This window comes from Carya illinoinensis, chromosome 15 (genome assembly GCF_018687715.1).
Source record: "Carya illinoinensis cultivar Pawnee chromosome 15, C.illinoinensisPawnee_v1, whole genome shotgun sequence".
Taxonomy (NCBI): Eukaryota; Viridiplantae; Streptophyta; class Magnoliopsida; order Fagales; family Juglandaceae; genus Carya; species Carya illinoinensis.
In genome coordinates, this window is record NC_056766.1 from 5908536 (window position 1) to 5925167 (window position 16632).

Below are 16632 nucleotides of genomic sequence, written 5' to 3' on the forward strand. Positions count from 1 at the left end.
CGTAGGAGCTGTTCCGGTGGGTTAGGACGGCAAGGAGTCGGTGATGAAGTGGTGAAGAAGTGGTGGCCGGAGGTGGAGCGACGGCGGCGGATCGGAGCCAAAACCGTGCGGCTTTCTTGGAGTTTTTCCGGCCAAACGGCCGGCCGGTTGGGGGTGGGTTTTGGAGGGGTGGTGCACCGGAGGGAGAGGAAGAGAATGGGACCGGTGGGAGGCCGAACGGTGGCCGGACGGCGGCGGTAGGGGCTGGAGAAGAGGACGCCGGCGTGAGGGAGAGGGAGGAGAGAGAGAGAGCTCGGGGGGGTCCGGATCGGGGAGAGAGAAAGAAAGAAAAAAAAGAAAAAGAAGAAAAAGAAAAGAAGGGAAAAAGAAAAAAGGAAAAAGATGTGAAAAGAGATGAGGTCCAGTCCTCACTCCGGGAAAACGAAACAAACCGCCAAAAAGATTAAAACCACAAAACAACTAAAAGAAATAAAACACAACCTCAAATAAATTAAATTAAATAAAAAACCAATTTTAAAACGCAAATAAATTAAAATAAATAACTGATATATTAATTAAAATAAAAACAACCATTTAAGCGAAAATACACTTAAAAGCGGGTCATCACATGGATGACAGTAAAAGTATAAATGCATTGTGACGCCTCCAAATTCCGTTTGGGATAGGACGGACATTTGAAGCGTCGAGACATGCAACACAAGGTTACTTGCCTCCGTTCATGACATATAAGATGCAATATTCCTAACATGCATCTAACAATATGCAATATTCGCAGCGGATAAATTTTTTCTTTAGCAATACTATGCACTAAATTGAAAATATCCCAAATGCTTAAAACATACTTCATACATAAAAATCCATTGAACAACTAAGATCACAACACTAGTCCAAAATGGTTATGATCCAAAAAGTAGTAGAGATGCAACTCAATCGTATAAGTAGTAATTTACATTAATTACTATATCAACATTTATGTCGCACCGTCACTTAGTCAACTGTGTCTAGTTGATCAGCTCCTGATTCTCCTTCAGGTCCTATAACAAGATCTACCATTCGGGGGGAATGGTAGTTGGGATTACCAAAGTGAGATTTGATTACAAATCTCAGTAAGTTAACAAAAAACTTCCACACAAGCTAATGATGCATGGATGACAGTAAAAGTATAAATGCGTAATCAAATTCATAAGTAATTAAAGCATAACTTGGAGTACAACATAGCATAATTGACATAACTTAAATTGAAACATGAACTGAACTTGACTTGACATGAACTTGATCTGAAACTTGACTTAGCATGAACTTGCTTTGAAACTTGAATTAACATGAAAAATACATACTCCACAATTGTTGTGGCCCCATGTATTTTACGTGTAAATACATACTCCACAGTTGTTGTGGCCCCATGTATTCTACGCAAACTTGACTTAACATGAAAAATACATACTCCACAGTTGTTGTGGCCCCATGTATTCTACACAAACTTGACTTAACATGAAAAATACATACTCCACAATTGTTGTGGCCCCATGTATTCTACGTGTAAATACATACTCCACAGTTGTTGTGGCTCCATGTATTCTACGCATCACAATTGTAGTTAAATACATACTCCACAGTTGTTGTGGCCCCATGTATTCTACACAAACATAATGTACTCAAGATGAAACGTGACTGGAATACAACAGGACTGAAGCCCTGACGTAACATAACGTGACTTGAACATAACTTGAAATACATAACCAACTTGAGATAGAAACATTTCGTAACATGGCATAACATATAATAGACAACATATTTAACATGACATATTTACAACAGTGAATATTACATGACTTGACATACATGTAATAGATGGCATACTTAGCATGACATACTTGTAATGTACAGTAATACATAACAGAATATATTATGTAACAGATAAAAATTGATGACAGAATAAATTCTGTATAATAGACAATTACGTGATAACTTGGCATGGCATGACATATATGATAACACACATACATACACTGTAGTTCTTTTACTTAGCACACATACACAGTAGACTGCTAGTAAGTTAGAAGCTAACTTACCTCGATCTCCGCGTTTCTTATAAAACTTCAAGTGCGATCACGAGGAACTGTAATTAGTGATTCTAAAAGTTAGAACTAAATCACTAATAATTTGAAATATAGAAAATACTAACTTAAAGAGTAAAATTTTCATTTTACACTCTACATGTGGGAAAATGACCGTTTTACCCATAATTTAAGGATTTTGCATACTAACTCCAAAAGTTTCCAAAATTTACATTCCTCATGTAATTTTTGTCCTAAACTTAAATATCAACTCAGAAAAATTTAAAACAAAACACAACTATGGAAAACACACTATGGCTGAAACATCCATAGGCCATTTCCCTTGATTTTTTTTTTTTTGCAATTCTTTTCAACTTCAAAACTCATGCTTAAACCAAAATTTTGCAACAAACATCTTCCAATCCTAAGTTCAAAACCATACTTAAAACATCCATTTAGAAAAAGTTAATAATCAACACCAAACTTTTTTGTAAAAAGATCCAAGCACTTGAATCACAAGTTTTGACCTTAAATCAAAACATCTCCAAGAGTTTCAAAAATCAAATCTTACTTCTAACATATTCATAATATCATCCTAACATCAACCATGCTTTAAATTATTAAACCAAAGTCACCAAAATCACAAAATAACATTTGGAGTTTTTGGTTTTACACTTAGTCCAAAAACAGAAACTTTTTCCTCAACTAGTTTTGATAAATCTCTTGATCTATGACTTATAAATATATGATCTTCAAACCAAACCATCACATGGTTTAAAAAGATGTCCTAAAACATATATAAGCTTCTAATTCAAGATCACATGGTTAGAAATTAACCAAAACATAAATTTAGCCAAAAATATCCACACTTTGGCTTATTTGAATATCTCTTTGCATAAAATTTCATATCTTTGAAACTAACATCAAATATCTTAAAAATAATAATATAACATGTATATAAGATACTTAGGATCCTCCAATAAAATTATTAAAGTCATTAGAATAGGTTTAGACCACCAAAGAATTAAACTTTCTCAAAACAGAAACTGTTTTTCTTCTTCCAGTTTCTAAGTTTCTAAATCTAAGAAAATCTTTCATCAAAACCTTTAATCATGCAAAAATCCTCAACCAATAGTCACATATACATGTTAACAATACTCCATAAAAATTTCGGACCAATATCTATCCATTAGCTTGGTCAAAAACTCCAAACTATAACATATTCTCCAGTTTATCTCTCAGAATGACCTTTCTATAGTTTACACAATATTTGGCTGACCAAATGATCTTAAAATAGGGCAAATAAGATATCCATGTAAACTAGACTAAAAAAGGAACAACTTATATGAAAGAGACTTTATGATAAAACACTTACAACAGCTTCGAAATGGGCATGCAAAAGAACTCCTAAAAGCTGTCTGAGAGAGAGTGTTTGATAATCTTTTATTGGAAGGTGTAATTGAAGATAATTTCGTGGGGAGAGCTGGCTGGAGATAATTATGGATGAGATATGGAAGAGATGAGGCTGGAGTTGAGAGTTGAGTGTAGTTTTCTCCTACCCAAAATATCTATAAAAGATTATCTCATAATATTCTATCTAATAGTATCTACAAAAAATCAACTTAAGATATTTTTATCTAATAATATCTATAAAAATCAACTCAAAATATTTTTACCCAATAATATTCATGAAAATTATCTCAAGATATTTCTTTTTATCCAATAATATCTACAGTTTTAAACAGACGTTTTGACCGAAAATATGAAAAAAATGTTATTGCGCCATAAGACTTTAAATAACCATCCGAGTCTAATGGCACAAACCATAATACATTTTGACACTTCTAACTATCTCCAATAATAAAAAACACACTTCTGATACCATAGTAAATAATAACACTAACTATGTAGTTAGACAAAAACCTATATGATTAATGGATTCGTGAAAACTTATGGGGTTTTCACGAGATTCTTAAAGTTAATAGAAATTTCACAATTGAATTTCTAGCGGACTGTTACATGCATAATCAAATTCATAAGTAATTTAAGCATAACTTGGCGTACAACATAGCATAATTGACATAACTTAAATTGAAACATGAACTGAACTTGACTTGACATGAACTTGATCTGAAACTTGACTTAACATGAAAAATACATACTCCACAGTTGTTGTGGTCCAATGTATTCTACGTGTAAATACATACTCCACAGTTATTGTGGCCCCATGTATTCTACACAAACTTGACTTAACATGAAAAATACATACTCCACAGTTGTTGTGGCTCCATGTATTTCACGTGTAAATACATACTCCACAGTTGTTGTGGCCTTATGTATTCTACGTGTCATAATTGTTGTGTCTCACGTAGTATATGCGTCACAATTGCTGTGACCCCATACATAAGTAATCAAGATGAAACGTGACTGGAATACGAAATGACTGAACCCCTGACGTAACATAACGTGACTTGAACATAACTTGAAATACATGACCAAATTGAAATAGAAACATTTCGTAACATGGCATAATATATAATAGACAACATATTTAACATGACATATTTGCAACAACGAATATTACATGACTTGACATACATGTAATAGATGACATACTTAGCATGACGTACTTGTAAGATACAGTAATACATGACAGAATATATTAAGTAACAGATAAAAATTGATGACATAATAAATTCTATATAATAGACAATTACGTGATAGCTTGGCATGGCATGACATATATGATAACACACATACATACACTGTAGTTCCTTTACTTAGCACATATACACAGTAGACTGCTAGTAAGTTAAAAGCTAACTTACCTTGATGTCCGCGTTTCTTATAAAACTTTAAGCACGATCACGAGGAACTGTAATTAGTGATTCTAAAAGTTAGCACTAAATAACTAATAAATTAAACTATATAAAATACTAATTTAAAGAGTAAAATTTTCATTTTACTCTCTGCATGTAAGAAAATTACCGTTTTACCCATAACTTAAGGATTTTGCATACTAACTCCAAAAGTCACCAAAATTTACATGCATTATGTAAATTTTATCCTCAATTCAAATATCAATTTAGAAAAATTTAAAACTAATCACAACTATTAAAACTCCATAGGGCCGAAATTTCTATATGCTATTTCTATTGATTTTTGTTTCAACTTGTTTTGATCAACCTTTTGATTTATAACTTATAAATATGTGATCTTCAAACCAAACCATCACATGGTTTAAAAAGATATCCTAAAACATATATAAGCTTCTAATTCAAGATCACCTGGTTAAAAATTAACCAAAACATAAATTTAGCCAAGAATATCCACACTTTGGCTTATCTGAATATCTCTTTGCATAAAATTTCATATATTTGAAACTAATATCAAATATCTTCAAAATAATAATATAACATGTATATAAGATGCTTAGGATCTTCTAATAAAATTATCAAAGTCATTGGAATAGGTTTAGACCACCAAAGAGTTAAACTTTCTCAAAACAGAAACTATTTTTCCTCTTACAGTTTCTAAGTTTCTAAATCTAAGAAAATATTTCATCAAAACCTTTAATCATGCAAAAATCCTCAACCAATAGTCATATATACATGTTAACAATACTCTATAAAAATTTCGGACCAATATCTATCCATTAGCTTGGTCAAAAACTCCAAACTATAACATATTCTCCAGTTTATCTTCCAGAATGACATTTCTATAGTTTACATAATATTTGACTGATCAAATGATTTTCAAATGGGACAAATAAGATATCCACGTAAACTAGACTAAAAAAGGAATAACTTATATGAAGGAGACTTTATGATAAAATACTTACAAAAGTTTCGAAATGGGTATGCAAAAGAACTCCTAAAAGCTGTCCGAGAGAGAATGTTTGATATTCTTTTAATGGAAAGTATAAATGAAAATAATTTCGTGGGGAGAGGTGGCTGGAGATACTTATGGATGAGATATGGAAGAGATGAGGCTGGAGTGAGAGTTAAGTATAGGACTCTCTTACCTGAAGTGAGAGTTAAGTGTAGGACTCTCTTACCCGGAGTGAGAGTGGAGTGTAGGACTCTCTTACCAATAATATCTACAAAAATCAATTCAAGATATTTTTACCCAATAATATCCACGAAATTAGCTTAAAATATTTTTATCTAATAATATCCACAAAATTAGTTTAAGATATTTTTATCCAATAATATTTACAGTTTTGAACAGACGTTTTGTCCGAAAATATGAAAAAATGTTATTGCGCCATAAGACCTTAAATAACCCTCTGAGTCTAATGGCACAAACCATAATACATTTTGACATTTCTAACTATCTCCAATAATCAAAAACACACTTCTGATACTATAGTAAATAATAACACTAACTATGTAGTTAGACAAAAACCTATATAATTAATGGATTCGTGAAAACTTATAGAGTCTTCACGAGATTCCTAAAGTTAATAGAAATTTCACAATTGAATTTCTAGAGGGCTGTTACATGAGATGTCAGATTGTAAAGTTATTTTTTTATAAAATAGATTTAATGATTCATATAAAGTCACGTCGTTTTGTAAATTTATTTTTAAAATAATATTAAATATATTTAAAAAAATTTATAAAAAATTTACTTCTTCACATACAAGTTAATTGATACATTTAAAATCATAATTTTTTTAAAAAAATTAACATAAATTTGTATTATAAGTAAAGTTATAAATAAAAATTAAGCATATGGTATTACTCTTTTGTGACTATCTTGCTTCTACCACGTGCTAGTTTTCGAACAATTGACATGTTTTTATACATAGTGGTTAAAATATTTAGTTTTATTATATATAAGTAAAATTATATATTAATTTATATATTAATACTAATTTTTTGATATTTAAAATTTAAATTAATATTATTTTTAATAAAATTTAATTTTTAACTAATCATATTAAATTATATACACGTTAATGCGCTGCAACTAAATTTTTCCTAAAACCTTATCCATACGTACCAAGTTTTGAAGAGTCACGACTGTGGCTCCCCGTGGCAAAGAGTCAGACACGGCAGGACTGGCCATAAAGATAAGACGTTATAAAACCACTGGGATCATCAATGTCTTATATATTTTCACAGAGAGAGAGAGAGAGAGAGGGGGAGAGAGGGTAGGTTTGCGGAGTAGTAATGGAGGGTGGGCTACTGCAGGGACCATACGATGCCACAGTGCGGCTGATGCTAGCTTCATTGGAGCGCAATCTGCTACCGGACGCTGTAATCCGGAGGCTCACGCGGCTGCTTTTGGCCGGCCGCCTTCGCTCCGAGTACAAGCCATCTTCTGAGCTCCAACTCTCCCACCTCCTTCAATTCGTGCAGTGTAAACCCCTCTCTCTTTCTCCCTCGAAATCACCAATTTTTTTTTTTTGTTCTCTTTTAACTTTTGGCCGTTCCTAACTTCTAAATGCTTACTTGTAGCTCTAAGAGAGATGCCCATAGCTATCAAGACTGACGAGCCAAAGGCTCAACATTATGAACTACCAACCTCCTTCTTCGAGTTGGTCCTTGGAAAGAATCTTAAATATAGGTAATTTTCTGGGCACCATAGTTTTCAATCTTGTTGGGTTCCTGTATGTATCTGGATATCAAGGGTTATGTTTAGCATAAATCTTGTTTTCAATATTGTTTTGTGCAGTTGTTGCTACTTCTCTGACAAGTCAAAAACTCTGGAGGATGCTGAAGAAGCAATGCTGGAACTCTACTGTGAGAGGTCACAGTTAAAAGATGGTCATTCTGTTCTTGATGTTGGATGTGGCTGGGGATCACTCTCTTTATACATCGCAAATAAGTATAGAAACTGCAAGGTTACAGGGATTTGTAATTCAACAACCCAGAAAGCATTTATTGAGAAGCAGTGTGGGTATGCCACTCTAACCACCCATATGCCTTGTGACCACACACTCAGATGCATACCTTAGATTCTTCTGGATTTAAATCAGGTTGAACTCTGTATTTTGCTTAAGCACTTACCTAAGGTCCTAAACCATTCCAACTGTTTTCTGTAGGGATCGTCAGCTGCAAAATTTGGAGATCATTGTTGCAGATATTAGCACATTTGGAATGGAAACATCCTATGACCGAATATTTTCCATCGAGATGTTTGAGGTAACTTCTTTCTGAACCCGTGTGCAAATGCCATTGTCACAATATTTTGTTGAGAAATGATTCAAGAACTAGTTTTTCCCATTGACACAGCATATGAAGAATTATAAGGATCTTCTGAAGAAGATATCCAAGTGGATGAAACAGGACAGCCTTCTGTTTGTTCACCATTTTTGCCACAAAGCATTTGCCTACCACTTTGAGGTACTTTGATCTTACCCTGTTTAAAACTTTAGACAGCCATTGGTGTACATTGCAACTTCTGGTTTTGGCTTTGCTTAAGATGTAGTGGTAATGATCCTGCTTGGCCACTCTTTTGAGTAGGACATAAATGAAGATGACTGGATTACTAGATACTTCTTCACTGGAGGAACAATGCCTTCAGCAAATCTGCTTCTTTATTTTCAAGTGAGATTTGTTTACATTGCCCTCTCAAACTAGTGATAATTATTCCTCTGGTATTATTGCAATGTCTTAAAAAAAGGGGCCATAAACTGTACTCAGTCTGTGAGACAATGAATCCAGGCTATTACATGTAAGAAGTCAAGTTCTGTTATATGATCGCATTCAAACCAAGGAGGTAATTTAGAGTTGGTTTCACTTATCAATGGCTTCTTGGCAATGGTTTAAATGCAGGACGATGTGTCTGTTGTTGATCATTGGCTTGTGAATGGAAAGCACTATGCACAGACAAGGTAAGGGTGTTTCAGTTTCTGGTCTATATATTTTCTGTCCCAGGACCCAGACCATAAGTAGAAAAACAAATTCACAACTCTCTCCTTTTTTTATTTCTTTGCAGTGAAGAGTGGCTTAAAAGAATGGACAAGAACTCAACCTCCATAAAGCCAATAATGGAATCAACATACGGCAAGGATTCTGCTGTCAAGTGGACCGTCTACTGGAGAACATTCTTCATTGCTGTCGCAGAACTCTTTGGGTACAGTAATGGAGAAGAATGGATGGTTGCACTTTTCTTATTCAAAAAGAAATAAAAAACCAGAAGCCAAAGCTCCTCAGTCCTTCCAGTTGATTTACTTCTCCTAGTAAGTGTTTGCCTAGTGCTAAAACTTGGCAGCTGACGCCACAAATAAAAAAATAAAAAACCACTTTGCTCGCAATTGTTCTGATTATGTATGACTTGCTTTACGTGAAAATAAAGAAACTAGTGCATGTTTGGGATTGCTTGCTCGGAAAGATAGCTTATAACTTTAAGGCTTATAGCTTATAGTTTAAGTAATAAGTTCTACTATTAAAAATTTATGTACTGTTTGGTAACTATATGTTTAAAATACTTTCAAATATGTTAGATTTGTTAGGAAACAATTTTAAAAAGGCGCTTTTTGTGGTAGAAATGACATAAAAGATCATTTGATTTTTTAAAGAATATGGTCATATTTTTGAAAGTTTGAAAGTTGTAATTATTTTCAAGTTGATATTTTTGCCCATTGATAGAGTTTTTAAAATTAGAACTACATTTCGCATTATTTGGAAAATGACAATTGAGGAAAAGCATCTAAATCAAACATAACTTTTTACTTTATTTGAGATAAAGTACTTTAATATTTAACACATATGCTGGAAGGCTGGGCACCTGCTATATATTGTACTTTGCAGGACAAATTTTGATGGAACCACTTGCTTGTTGTGTCATGAATTTGTAAATCATTATACAGGTTTGGTTAGATTGTAGTCTTGTCCAGGAAATTGCAACTCTTAATTGTGTTAGTAGTTGCTACTAATGCTCCTTTAGTATTTTAATTCTTGTCAATGGTGTCTTTCCCCCCACAAGGTCTTTATAAACTTGAAGTCCGTGTCTGATCCCTTCCACCAGTTTAAGTGCATATGACTGACCATATGTACGTAGTGGCAGTTAGAGCTGCATCTCTGTGTCATATCCGGCGACTTCTATCATTTGTAATCTTCTATGGCCTGACTGGAGCTATTTGTCTGCGTTCCATTGTGACAAGCCCTGAAGTTGTCTTGCAAAGTTTGTGCATAAAAAGTCATTGGGCCGTGATCATGATGAATTGCCTTGCCCCCTTTAAATGAAGTATGAACACCTTGTTGCCATTCTTATTTCTAGAAGCATTACCATACTTGAGCAATTTTTTTCGGATTATAATTCAAGAATTCAGCATAATTTCACAATACACTGATAGTCAATTAGTAATCAAAGTGATGCCTTTTTTTGTCCAGGCAAATGAACAGGCTAATGGATATTGTAGAGATGAAAGATCAAGATATGAAACCTTTGTTCTTTTGAAGGGTGTGGATTGGCATTGGTTTCTGCTATCGAGTTTTCCATAAAAGTCAATGAAGCCTTTCATTCAAAATTATGTTGTATAATGTCGAGGTTTGTTATGAGGAACTCTTTTGATCATGAGCCAACTCTTTCATTTCCATTATTGATTGCAAGCCAATTCTGCATACTCATCCTGTTTATAAACCAGAGACTGACCAACTAGATTTAAACGTTAGTTGGGGTTCCCCTCTAATGATCATGTGTTATCGTGTTATGTTCCAAAATCACTTCAATAATGTGTTTTGATGAGTGGTAGAATGATTTCAAAATCCCTATTTGATCTGCCCAAGTTCCACATGTTTTAAAGAAAAAGTTTGCATCATTATACTGAGTCTATATGCTGTTTGCAGAAGTAGATCGCTTTTGGAAGTTCTCATCATGTCAGCGTGGTTGGATATTATTCCATCTCGGTTCAATGTGGGTTTTGCCACTTTGCCTGAAATTAAGAGTGGAATGGTTTTTTTTTTTTTTTTTGTAGTTATTATTATTATTTTTTTAAAGAAAGTCCCGGCAAAGAAAAAGAAAAAAAGAATGCTACAAATAGTTTATAAAGTGGAGTTGGTAATATGTGATACGATTTGTGAACTCAACACGATTACAACATGAAATTACAGGTTTGGACTTTATGTTAACAAGTTTGAGACAAAATGCATTGACCCATTAAGACATGATTTATAAACGGGTCAATCTGCTTAATATGAAATTAACTCATTTTGACCCATTTAGAATTTATTTTAAAATTAAAATTTTATTATTGTTAAATTGTAATATTGATATTTTTCAGTATGCTTATTTTTTATTGTTGGCATTGTAATTTTCGACCTATGCTTATATTTGTTATTGTATGGATTGTAATATTGGTTTTATTATATATTAAAATTTGAAAAATATCGATATATATTTTTTAAAATATTGTGATTATTAATAAATATAGATTTTAACTTTTATGTAAAATTATATTAATTAGGTCAAATGAGTTATATGTTTTAGTTCAACCCATTTACATGAAACAAATGGGTTTAAATGAATCGTATTGTATTAATATATTTCTACTTAATTTTTAAACAAGTCAAAACGGATAACACGACATAACCCATAATCTAAATAGGTTGAGTTAGGGTTTGAAAGTTTAACACATTTAGTTCAATGGGTTGGGTTTAAGTTGACATATATAGTCGAATATTCATGACTTGATATTACACGAATATAGCTCGAAAATACAATTTACAACCCCTATTTGAAGCATCATTTTCCCTCATTTTTTTTTTATTATGTGTGGGGGCAAGGAATGCCGAATGGGGGCAAAGGGTAGGAGGGGAAACATTTCTTGGAGGTCCTTCTTGGAGTGGGGAGGGCTTAGGTTGGATTGTTTTCACTTCTTTCATGTTGGATGCTTTTCGCTTTTTTATAAAAAATTGGAAAAGTAATGAGTCCTATTAAAGATTTGTTTGAAATGGATTGAGGTAAACTTGACATCCAAACATAGCCTTAAGAGTTTGGATACTAATACTAATATATATTAATACTATTAAAACCTGAATATCGGACTAGAACTGGTAAAACCGGAAGTACTGATTGAGAAGGGTAATCCGTGTGTAATCAGTTTTTGAAAATGTAAAACTGCTGCATACCAATTTAATCATAAATTTTGTCTAAAACTAGACCAATTACACTCATAGCCTAAGAGTGGTGTCTTTAGATTTTTGAAGACAAGTGTAGCTTCGCAAATAGAATAGAAATTGATAATTCACATGTTCTATTTGAAAACAAATTCTATTTTCTAGAAGATGTGTAGAGTATAGTTAATAAATACTTACATGACATAATTTAATTTGAAAAAAAATGTTAAGATCTAAATTTTAATTAAATCTTACTATTTAAATAATGTAGATGGTGTTATATACACTAATTTGATAATAGAATTTTATTATTATTATTATATAGAATTTATTAGATGAATAACCCAACGTTAAATTATGTTTTAAATGGAATACTTTTTGCCTATTTCTACAAATAGGCAACAAAAGAAGCCCTACTACTGGCTGTATGCTAGGATGCTGGGCGTATCGTTAGTGTATTTTTTTAAAATATTTTTTTAATATTCTTAATTATTGATTTTTTTTAAAAAAATATACAATTTTATTTATAGTAAATTCTTTAATTATTAAATAAATAATAATAATGAAAGTATTCGAATAATAATTTTTTAAACGATAACATTACAGAAATTAAGTAGATGTTTTATACCAAAGGATATTTCTGCTGATAATTAGGAAGGAATCATTGGCATGGTTACTCGTCAATATAAAATATTTTCGAAGTAGAAGAATTTAATTTATCTTGAGTTTTGTTATATATAAATACAGTTACCTATTAATCTGTGTACTAATACTGATTTATTTATATTTAAAATTTAAATTAATATTATTTTTAATAAAATTTATTTTTTAACTAATTATATTATATTAATATACACATTAATACATAATTATATTTATAATTATATTTTTTTCATTTATCTTTCGTGATGGCGATTCCCAAAAAGTCAAGAAAAGAGAGAAGGCCCACGAGCTTTTATCTTTTAGAATAAGCCTTTTTCAGCACATTTCGCTCGCGGAGAATGTCGACCATGGCCACACACTCATTCGTTGTTTTTTTTATTTTTTTAATGGGACTAGGATTTTTCCTGCGTTAGATCGAGTATGACCACGAGCTGCTGCTTTCCCATCATGCTTTTGGATTTTCCAGCCTTTTCCCTTTTCACGAAAATTATGTAAAATGATGTTTTATTTTTTTAAAAAATAAATATAAAAATTGATAGACAATATCACCTCATCGTATATATAATAAGATGAAAAGTGAGACTTGAGAATAGTATAGAGAATATTTTCCTAATTAAAAAGAAAAAAAATATTATTTTCTAACTTTCTAGACAAAAAATTTTTTAAATATCAAAATAATAATAATAATAGTAAAAAAATATTCTAACAATATTTTTATTTAACTTTTATCTTAATTTATCTCATCTCAATTCACTGTCTAAATGGTATCTTAATTTCTTTTTATAAAAAAAATAAACCATAACCAGGAATACGTCGTCATTAAATAATCACCCCGGACGCTCTCACAAAATGAAGACAATTGACTACCTATTAATTATATAATTTTTCATTAAAAATAAGTTATGAGTTTTATTATTCATTATTTTTACACATTATATTTATAATTTTTATTTATTTATAATTTTTTTAAATTTTATTTTTTATAAATTAATTAATTTTTTTTACTCATTATTTATATATTATATATTTGATAACAGAAAAAAAATTATATATTATATATGATCTAAAGATGAAGAGCAGCATTTTTCATAAATTTATATATATCATCAAATATATGATATAGCCGGGCCAATGCTCAAACCGTACGGGTACTTGTCCTGTCTTCAGTACGTAAGTCTAACTACGTACATTGCATGCGTCATCTCGTAAACATAAGCAAGAAAAAGAAACTCGACTTCACTGAAATTTCAACCCCAACGCACAATATCAAATACATGACTCCACATGCCAGGGGAAAGCCAGTCTCAATCTACTTTTTTTTTTTTTTTTAGAAATAATATTTGTAGTCGTGATTGTGTAAGCGGCGTGCAGTCACTTTGAAAAAAATAAATTAATATAAGACCCACATGAAAAAGAACTAACTTTTTAATCGTGAACCCTACTTTTTTTCAAAGCGATTGCGTGACGTTTGTAATTTCACGACTGTATGTAACATTACTCTTTTTTTTTACTTAGGGTCTACAAGCCAAAGGCCAGGTACAATGCTTTGACATTAGTGATTACTTAATAAAATTAACTCGTCCAATTAACTAAAAAATAAATTATAAATATAATTTACAGTTCCAAATAAGAGACTGTGTATGCAGACTCGTTGATGTATGAGGATAAAAGGATAAAAAATTTATTTTAAAAAGTATATTATTATCATTTTAAAATCTTTTTAAAATAACTGTATGAATTTACATGAACAGTTACATTTATAGACTCTAAGTAGATTAACTCATAAATTATAAATTATTTTTTAAATGTATTTCGGGAAAACCTTACCTTGGAATTTAAGCGGTAAATAAACTATATATGATGTCAGAATTTTGAAGAAAAAGTAGAGTTTAATAAGCGACATATATGAATGCAAATTGCACAGACAGACCGACACATAAATTTCTGTCCAGAGAATTATCGGATGCATCCAAAAGCAGTCACACCTTTTGAAATTTTCTATTAGTTTTGAGGGGCTCTAAAACTCCCACCATTGGCAAAGTAGAAGGTGTGAATGTGACACTTTGTATCCCCCACCATTATTCCCCTCAAAATGTGGGTATCCACCATGGATAATGATACGTTTACACCCCTATACCACTCATTTACCACCCATCCTCACGTGGCTTTGTTTTTTTTTTTTTCTAACTCTGCTGCTGCCGGTTACTTTTTCCTTGCGTCAGACTGCTTTACTGCAGATGCTTTGGACTGAAATTTCTCTACAGTGAAGGATGTGATTTGGTCCAGCTGATTGAAACTATTCCTGTCAGAAACATGAATTATCTCGCGCCAAAACATCTCACTTTCAACCCTCTCCTCTACTCTCTCTCTCTCTCTCTCTCTCTCTCTCTCTCTAGTTCATCCAACGCTTTTATTTCTTTACGACGGGAACTGCATTCGTTTCCTGTTCTAAAAAATTTTTCCGTCCGTTTTCCGTGGGTTGCCACCGTCGAGCCCACCATTCGAATCCAGTCAACGTTGAGCCCACTCCTGAAGCCCAGACAACGTCAAGCCCACCCTCCAGCCCAAACATCGGGCCCACTTCCAGCCCACCCCTTCAGCCCAAACGTGAAGACCATCCGGTCAGATCCTCCACGACGCACCACTTACAGTGGGTATAACTTCTGTCTCACTTCCATCGTTACACCTCCTATGATATGAAAAAAAATTAGTTATTCGTGTAATGAAATTCTTAATTTTTGATTGTAATTAATTGAGTATTCACAATGAATTTTTTGATGTATTTTAGACTTCTATGAGTGAATTTAATCTGTTATTAAAATTTTAATTTTTACTTATGTAATCTGTTAAATATTTTTCATACTGAACCATATGTGTATTTGCCTCCAATATAAGTGAATTTAATTTATTATTGTAATTTTCCTTTTTACTTGTGTAATTAGTTGAATATTTTTCACAACAAACTCCACTAGTACAAGTGAATTTAACTTTTTGTAATTTTCATTTTTGCTTGGATTTGATTATCAGGTATTATGCCATGATTGGGGTAGGACAATCATTTTTGCCTACTTTGGTTTGCATAACTTCTTTAATAGTTTTAGATTCGAAAGTAAAATTTGATGATGAATAAAAAATATACACTATATTTGGAAGTTAAAAAAAAAAAAAAAAAAGACTATCATTTCTAAGATCTAGATATGCTATCATAAAAGGGATTTTATTATATAATTTTAGACATTTTAAATGCTTGCTAGTTGTGGTTTTGACCCATAAATAAAGTTAAACCAAAATAAATGGAAATGATAAATCCGAAATTTTGAATTTGCCTGCTATGAAGTTTAGTAGTGATATATACAAAAAAAATGCATTGGATGTACGATGTGTGTATGTATGTATGTCTTTATTTGTTATGTTATATCTATGTAGGGATGGAACCAAATATTGGAGACGAGGGTGTTGTTGAAGAGCCAAAGGAGGGAATGTCATTTTCATCAATTGAGGAAGTAAGGGCATATTACACGAGGTATGCAAAACAAGTTGGGTTTGGAGTGACAAAACGAAATTCTAAAACTGGAGCCGATGGGCAAATAAGGTATTTCACACTTGCTTGTGTCCGTCAAGGCACGTATGTTAGCAAAGCGTCGAATATTCTTAAACCGAGGCCAATGGAACATAACGGATGCAAGGCAAAGATCAATGCTATATTAGGTTCCGAGGGGAAGTTTCGTTTAACCCATGTTGTCCTTGAGCACAATCATGTTCTTAGTCCTGGAAAAGCAAGATATATTAGATGTCATAAGAGGTTGGATGAGTCGAGCAAAAGAAAACTAGAATATAATGAT

General features: G+C 32.2%; 1 protein-coding gene across 6 annotated transcripts; it reads left to right on the plus strand.

Moving 5' to 3' along the window:
* The first annotated feature begins 7165 nt into the window (after positions 1 to 7165).
* Positions 7166 to 10701, plus strand: LOC122297424 ((S)-coclaurine N-methyltransferase-like). Of its 6 annotated transcripts, none has more exons than XR_006238769.1 (10): positions 7167 to 7424; positions 7523 to 7631; positions 7740 to 7964; positions 8110 to 8209; positions 8300 to 8410; positions 8531 to 8614; positions 8843 to 8901; positions 9006 to 9249; positions 9996 to 10256; positions 10403 to 10701. XR_006238769.1 is itself a non-coding variant. In XM_043107473.1 (8 exons), the coding sequence occupies exons 1-8, from the start codon at positions 7235 to 7237 to the stop codon at positions 9196 to 9198; spliced, it is 1071 nt and encodes a 356-aa protein (XP_042963407.1). In that variant the 5' UTR covers positions 7167 to 7234; the 3' UTR covers positions 9199 to 9400. The 6 variants fall into 6 exon arrangements, 1 of the variants encoding a protein (XP_042963407.1); XR_006238770.1 differs by having other exon boundaries at positions 10071 to 10256; XR_006238771.1 differs by having other exon boundaries at positions 10174 to 10256.
* The last annotated feature ends 5931 nt before the right edge of the window (positions 10702 to 16632 follow it).